A 7,734-nucleotide genomic window follows, 5' to 3' on the forward strand; every position below is an offset into this window, starting at 1 on the left:
ACTTTGAAGAGGCGGCAAGATTCTTGGTATTTTTTTCGCGGCAAATTGTGTCGGCATACACGACCATAATCTCTCTCTCTCTATCTTACGATATATCTCATGAAAAAGGGAACTCTCAATCGCCCGCAAACGCCTCTCTCGCAACACTCGCACAATGATGATGATCGGGCTTTCCTCAACGTCTCTCCCGCGATCGCGACTAAAATGCACACGAAATTGAAACATCATCGTCTTCGTACCCTTAAATTCTACGGTTACCAATGTCAGTACAAAATATACATTCACGAGCGACGAAGGACAACATTGACATCGAAATTGACGTAGCGTACAAGTGGGACGTTATTCTCACCCTCGCCGAAACGGACATGCTGCATACGTCGTCTCCGTTGGAGAATTTCAGGCAGTAACGCATCTTACGACAGTACGTGTTTTGTTCCTTTCGGAAATGTAGCGATGGGCTCGAGAGGTGATCCAACACGATCAAATAAGCGAGACACAATTTCTCCGTCTTCAGTATTCTCTGCCCGTCACTGTTTACCAGGGTACTTTTCAATAATGACATAGTGTCGAGCAGATAACAGGAAAGGTGTTGTCACAATTCTTCGGGGTATTCGACAACTCGCGGGTGTATCGTACCCATCACTACTCGCTCGCTTATACACGGATTACACAGTGTAAAATTAGTTACGGCAGCATAACAGTTACACATGTCTTTAAAATTCTCCGCGTGTCGCGTTAAAAGTGATTCATACACATTTCTCTTCTCCTTCGCTCTCTCTCATTCTCTCTTTCACTCAGGCACTCTCACATTTCTCAAGGATGAATGTATCGATGATCCGAACTTGAATACACTGCACTCACTCACTCGAATGAAATTCAAATTTCTCGAGTACGCGAATTCAAGTTCGAATACGTAGTGAGAACGCCATCTTGACCGAACTCACGAGTGCGCGCACAGCTGCGTCGAACGAATGAACTAACGAATATCGAATGATCAACAAACATCGCTAACAGGTCGTTCCCTGTTCCTTCGAGAACTTCGTCACGACTGGCCCTTTATGACGCGAGGTTACGTTTCTTCAGTGGTGCGGGTACCAATTTGTGCACTTAAAAAATAGAATTCGCCAGGAAAATGTGCGACACGGTACGTATGGAGTCGCCTTTACATGGAGACAAAGCTCCGCGCTAAATCTTATGCACGTACACTCATGACAAATCTCTCTCTCTCTTTCTCTCTTTTCCTCTCATAACCTAGATAAATAACTATTACATATTACCAGAATCAGTAATTCTAGCAGTAACCGTTTACCGTGATCGATATGTTGCAGTTATCAGACAATCTCCTTATTTTATTCGCAAACGAGATACAGGACTACCATCTATACAACGAGTTTCCGTGGTCGAAGATACGTAATTTTCAAACTGTGGTCCGTAAGTTCTGGTAAGTTCTCAGACAAGTGAGGAATAGTTTGTCGTAATTGTTGAGGGACGAGTTAACTATCCAATGGAAAAATAAGGATGTGGAAGAATACGAGTTCTATAATGTTCCTGTGTCTTGTTTGCGCGCTCGATCGAACTGCAGGCATCCCTACTTAAAGGTAATCGACGATAGTGATTCCGTAGATCGTTACAAAATGGTACAAATACGAGAAGTCTCCTAGCACTCGAAGGAATGGTAACCTCGCACGTGTGATAGGGAGAACAGAATGGTTGAAGCAGGGCCCGACATCGAATACCGTGCAAATGACAATAAAAACGTTACAACGTCTGATGTTTTCCTTACACGACTAACAAAAACGGTACTGCGTTTTCCCAGTATCGTTTACAGGCGTAATGTTTACGCGCTACTATCGGCTAAGACTATTGCTCGTTTTCTTCAGTCTAATACGCATCGATAAAAGTACGATGAATCGTTCGTCGTCTGATGGTAATCGGACGCCCCGAATCGAGATTCATTTTCGCCGTGTTCCTCGCACGTTTCTCCGTGAAATTAATCGAAATCGTGGCAACGTCTATACCCGCTGAACAAGTCAATAACACTTGAGATTTGAATTGTTTCGTCTTTCAGGAAAGGTGAGGCGACAATTCAATTATTCACCGCAGCTTGCCGTTCCCACGCCTATGGTGGCAACTCGTGCAACAGGCAACCGGTCGTGCGTGCATACAAGGCAGGTTGCATACGTTGCGGCTGTAATCTCACGAACGACGACTCGAATTTGAACCCCTTGCACTGTATTACTATAACATCGAGTCAAACTCGTGATGAGGCTTTCGAACAGAATCTATTAGATATGTATGTTATTAATTTCCCTTAAACCAAAATAAAATTCTATTTAGTTTTTTGTCAATATATAGTTATTGGAGAACATATAGGCATGCGATAGATACCCCTGTAACCGTGAAATAAATCGTAGTGCATCGGGTTGATTTCAGGATGGACTGGAAATGTTAAAAGCCTCTCTGAAAGGACGACTGCGCACGATTCAAAGTCCCCAGCGTTATCGACCGCGAGAAACCAGACCAGAGAAGAAGCCTCGAGGAGGACCAGCATCGAAAGTATAAAAATTCTCTCCGGTACGATTCAAGTCGACGAATGCAAGTCACTCCGAGGACTCCGCGTCCGAACGACTCAACCGATCAAACAAGTGATACCTGATTTTCTTTTCCTTTCAGGTGGCAAACGGTGCACGTTTGTAATGGGATCTCGTTTTAGTGGCAAAGACTTGTCGTCAACAAAAGGCACCAGCTTGTTTTTGTTCGTTTTAGAAAAACGATGGACGCCCGTGTGTGAGAAGTCCCGTCGAAAGACAATAGCGCCGCTTGCATCATCATCCCAGCGAGACAGCGCGTAGAATGCTCACAATAGAAAAAATACACCAGTTCCCCGGGAACAAGTCGTCGCGTCTTTGACTCGTAGAAAATCTATCGCCCGACTTCTCCGAGGTAAAGAACCGTGCGCGCCAGCTAAAGGATATCCGGTCACGTGCGACAAATATTTCATAGAGGAGGAGAGAGCCCCGAGCAGCGTTTCCAGACGATCTGTATTCCCCTCTAAATGCTTTCCCCTCTACCACTAAATGTGGCTCGATTCTCATCTAGCGACACTGTACACGAAGAGATACATGACATCACAATATGCCCACTACAACTGCTAGTACCTGCTAGCCAACCACTGTCACATATTCTCCTCGCGTAGAGAGTCGCATGAGAAAAATCTGGTGGTGGAGAGGGAACTGTCAAAGACTTTTTCTGGCAACGCTGGGCCCGGGTCGGATCTCAGGGTCGGGCGACCTCTTGATTTATCGGGGGTATCGTGTGCATAGATCGTTTCGTCGGTATTTATTTTTCTTTTTTTTGCGTTAAATGTCCCTTAAGTATAAATCTGTAGCAGTATCAAAATAGTAAAAATGGTGCATATGAAGACCATGAGCACGGGTAGGATCAGAATGAATCTGACGGAGCGGCTTATGCCGCTAGGCTGTTGTCATACAACCTGTTCGCCGGATTCGATCGACGAGTCGAAGAGAGGACGCTCTGCTTGAGGATCGTTCGACGCCGAGGACGATGTGCCACCGTTACCGGTGCTCTCTCTTCTCGTTTTACTGGAGCCCGAGAAGCACAGGCAGCCGGATTGGTTGCGGTTTCTCTTTAGAGTGGGCTTGCTCTCGCGGTCCCGCTCCGCCAAACACTTTTGATAGTAGTCATAGTCCTTCAGGTACCTGGTAAACGAGACATATTAGGTCATTAAGAAAATCTTAATGTTTCAATTTTACAGAGGTTACAAGCGGACGAGTTTGCCTACCATACTGGAGGCCATCGATGCTCGTTTAGGTACTCTTGGTTCTCCGGATGAAGAAGGCGGACGCTCCTGGGGGACATCTTGCAGAGCTTATTGTAGTTTACGCACAGGTGGTTCATACACCAGTCGGCCAACTGGTCAGCGTTGTGCAACTGTAATTAGAGAAACAGTAGACTGCTCGAAGAATTTTTTCCAGATCAGGATGGAAGAGCTAACCTTGCAGGGCTCCAGCAGTCTCAGGCAGTTCTCCACCGCTTCGTTTCCCTCGTTCTGGGACAACCTCTCCAGATCTTCGATCACCCTGCTCTCGACCAAGTTGACCAGTCGCTGTAGACACAGCCGATTGGCCAGTTCTAAAAGGTTCAGACACCTGCCGGAAGAAATTGCTGGCACCTCGTCCGTATAGAGGTAGCAGAGCAGTTTGTGGAATGTGTACTCGCGTACTCCAGGAAACACTATCTGTTTTTGAAGACGTAGATTGGTTTAATTTCATCCTGGTAGAACCGGATGGATATACCAAGAAGGGATACTCACTACTTTCGCGCTACTTTCACGGAAATCGCCGGAGAACATAGCTTTCATTACGTCGCAGCGGGCAGTGAGAATTGCTTTGTGAGCTGGCACGCTTCCATCGTCCAAGTCGAACACCACGTCAGCGAACAGTCCTAGGACAGTCACGTTGCAAGATCAGCGGGACAACCAGGATACCCCCTTAAGTACAGTACGACTGGTAACTTAGCGAGCCTACCTTGTTCCAGACAGATGTCCTCTAGCCGTTGCCTCACAACTTGCTTGTACCTGTTATTCAGTTCATTATTGAACTCTCTTGACTGCAATGTCCCTAGTACCATTAACAACTGGGGCAGCTCCAGGAACTCTGCGGCTTGTCTGATCTCCTGCGATAAAAAAACCCTGCAATGAATCAACGCGCTATTGCACTGTGAAACTATCAGGAGTATGGGGTATGGAGATCCTTTCTAAAGTTGAGACACCCAGGTGGATCGTTAACCATCAAATGTAAGGGACTGGAAGCGTTTCCCATGCATCCGTGATCATCACATGGTCTATATCACCTTTCTCAGAAACGAGGGTACAAAAGTAGATCATGCCGGGATGACGACAACTATGGTGATGACCTAACACAAATTCTCTGGAATCGACACCCTGACAACTATGCGAGACACTACTACGTGCGTGTGCGTGGGTGTGCCGGTATTCAGCGAACTTATTTCACATTGTACTAACCAGTAGAAGCCCGATAGGAGCTGTCTGAAAGAATAGAGCCGCGTTAATTGCCATGTACCGTGATGGCGTTGGTCTTAAAGACATCATAAGCAACGAACATCTAGGGAGGGTGAGATATTTGTACACCCCTGCTATATTCCCGGCCAAGTAATACTTTCCTCAGTCGCGGTTAAGCATACCCTGCACCTGATATAGGCGTAAAGTCAACATGCCATTTTCTAATATTTTTAATTATTGAGATTCGCGAAAAGAAATTTATTTCTTTTGGGAATATATAAAAAGATTTGATAGGTATCCCACTTTCATACGAGGTAATTGACAGACTCCGGTGCAGAGAGTGTTGCTTATGTCAGGCGCAGGAACTGCTGACAGTGGTCTGGCCCAACCCTTAGAGAATGCTACCGGTGCAACGTACTTGCAGATCGTGATACCGTTTATCCAAGCTGCCCATGTAAATGAACTGCAAACACTGTTGCATAGCCTGCGGCGAGATTAACTTCGACAGCGTCACCACGGTGGTTGGTTGTTGGATTCCGTTCGTGCTTTCAGTCTGCAATCCAATTTATTGAGTCAAGGATGCGATGGTAACCACTGCATTGTTTTATAGATAACACTGGGCCCTCACCAGGCACACACGGATATTCTGGAAGGCAGGATGGTTCAATTCCCTCGTCGCTCCGGCAGACTTCCTCTGGTTGTCCATCGTGGGCAGCACTTGGAAGCTCGAACGCCGCTTAAGCTGTTCCCAGATCCTGCCACAGGGTTCAGAACTTGAATTGATAGTCTATTAAAACTTACACATTGTTTCATCGAACAATGCAGTAGAAAGTTAGCGACCTATTTGCATGATACATATTAGACTCACTTCGAGGATTTTGACTGGTCGATGCGAATCAAACACTCGGTGTCGTCGTTGAAGTCGCCGACAGTTGCTTCGCCGAACGTGCTCACCTTAAGAAGAACATAGAGAATGTACGATAATCATCTTCCTCATCTATGAGAAAAATATTAGAAGACGTACCATGCTGGATTCGCTAGAGCTCCTGGGAGTCTGTTCATGGACGAGTTCCATCGTGAACAGCCGATGGAACGCAGGGGATGCAGCGGCCAGGAGACACCTGTGGGCCGAGAACGTGCAGTTTCCGGCGATCAAGGTCACGTCCGTGTGGACCGGCTTCGTCCACAGTGCCTTCATGTTCTCCTCGTACGTGCTAGCCGCTAGACAGACTTCTGGGGGCGCTGGTTTCGGCGGGCAAAAGGGGGCCTGCATAATAAGCATCATTCAAAAAGAGTATTAACCCTCCGATGCCGAAGCCTGGTTCTATTTTGTAAAATAGGTGCAGTTGTCTCACCTGAAGCAGAGGCCTCTGCACCCTCTTCAGGTTCGTCATCCAGAACCGCTGCTGCCTACGCGCGATTAGCGCAGCGCGTATCGAGTTCTCGAAGACCTCGTTCACGCCGTAGTACGTGAACACGCTAGTCTCGTAATAACAAACGCCCAGCTCCCTGGCGACGGCTCTAGCCTGATCAGGCATCACCAGGTCGCTCTTCCTTGTCGCCCTGTTTCAAAGACGCAAAATCAGTAACATCATTAACATCGGGAACAGATCTAGGACACTCCCAAGAGACGGGGAACAAACTGAAAGTCACGGTGAACTTTGAGAAGATTCCCCGGAGAGCCATTCTACATATGTCAAGGCTCTCTTAATCTCATTCCAGCGTCGTCGCCTAAACGGGACTCGACTTTACATAAGACACCGTCGATGTCGAGAGTCGAGGTATCAACACCTTGGTTAAGCATGATATTTACCTGACGAAAGGACTGCGGTCCCGGAAGTAGCTCAGATAAGTCTCATCTCGGTACATGTATCGCAGGTCGTTCTTGCACCCCACCAGCAACACCGGCGTCTGAGGGCAGAACCTGCGGATCTCCGGGTACCACATGGCCTTGCAGTTCCGCAAGGACACTGGGTTCGTAATCGAGAAGCATAGCAGCACCACGTCCGATCTGTATAACGAGACGAATATTTCAAATTCGATATCAAGATTGCAGTTGATACTACAGTTTTACCTGCCGTATGCGAAACGACGGTCTTTCTCGTGGTCGCCGAACGTGTCCCACAGTCGTAGCGATACGTTCACATTGTCCACCACCTCCCAAGACCGCTCTAGCACCTGCGAAATAATACAAGGTTCGCCTGTTCAATTTTTCTCAAAGAAGGAACACGAGAGGTTAGATCCCTTTAATCTTTCGATTTTCAGAGGATCGCGAGCGCGTGTCGAGACTCACGTCCTTGTAAATCCTGTACTGGTCAATGGCCCATACGGTGGGTACGTGAGTCGTCAACAGTTGCGACAGGGACACGTGCTTGTTGCAGGCCCTGGCGCAGATCAGTCTGGTCTTTCCGACCGCTGTGTCGCCGACGACCACGCACTTGACCAGCTCCTGATGCGGTTGTTCATTGTCCATCACCGACGATCACCCCTGGTCATCCAACGCGGCCGTCCAGGTGCCAGCTCGTCCGTGAAACGTTCAGCTACCTCCGCCGTCGGTGAAACCGCTGTCCTTCCCTCGGCTGAGCACGTCCACCACATCCGATCCTTGCCGAGGATCAGACACGGGTCCCGCTACCGTTCTGCTCTACGATCCTGGAACTGACCGAAATCCCAGTAAAGTAGACGCGGGCACG

General features: G+C 47.7%; 1 protein-coding gene across 2 annotated transcripts; it reads right to left on the minus strand.

Moving 5' to 3' along the window:
- Positions 1 to 3,342: 3,342 nt before the first annotated feature.
- Positions 3,343 to 7,514, minus strand: Rhobtb (Rho-related BTB domain containing). 2 transcript variants are annotated; one of them, XM_076438974.1, is made up of 14 exons: positions 7,335 to 7,514; positions 7,116 to 7,219; positions 6,855 to 7,052; positions 6,397 to 6,604; positions 6,066 to 6,308; positions 5,910 to 5,995; positions 5,670 to 5,796; positions 5,460 to 5,594; positions 5,045 to 5,068; positions 4,548 to 4,695; positions 4,334 to 4,464; positions 4,016 to 4,258; positions 3,803 to 3,951; positions 3,343 to 3,719 (listed from the first exon to the last, which is right to left on the minus strand). In XM_076438974.1, exons 1-14 carry the CDS (start codon positions 7,512 to 7,514, stop codon positions 3,485 to 3,487), a joined length of 2,211 nt encoding a protein of 736 aa, XP_076295089.1. In that variant the 3' UTR covers positions 3,343 to 3,484. The 2 variants fall into 2 exon arrangements, with proteins under 2 accessions (XP_076295089.1, XP_076295090.1); XM_076438975.1 differs by lacking the exon at positions 5,045 to 5,068.
- Between the last annotated feature and the right edge of the window lie 220 nt (positions 7,515 to 7,734).

Source organism: Lasioglossum baleicum, chromosome 15 (assembly GCF_051020765.1).
Source record: "Lasioglossum baleicum chromosome 15, iyLasBale1, whole genome shotgun sequence".
Lineage (NCBI taxonomy): Eukaryota > Metazoa > Arthropoda > Insecta > Hymenoptera > Halictidae > Lasioglossum > Lasioglossum baleicum.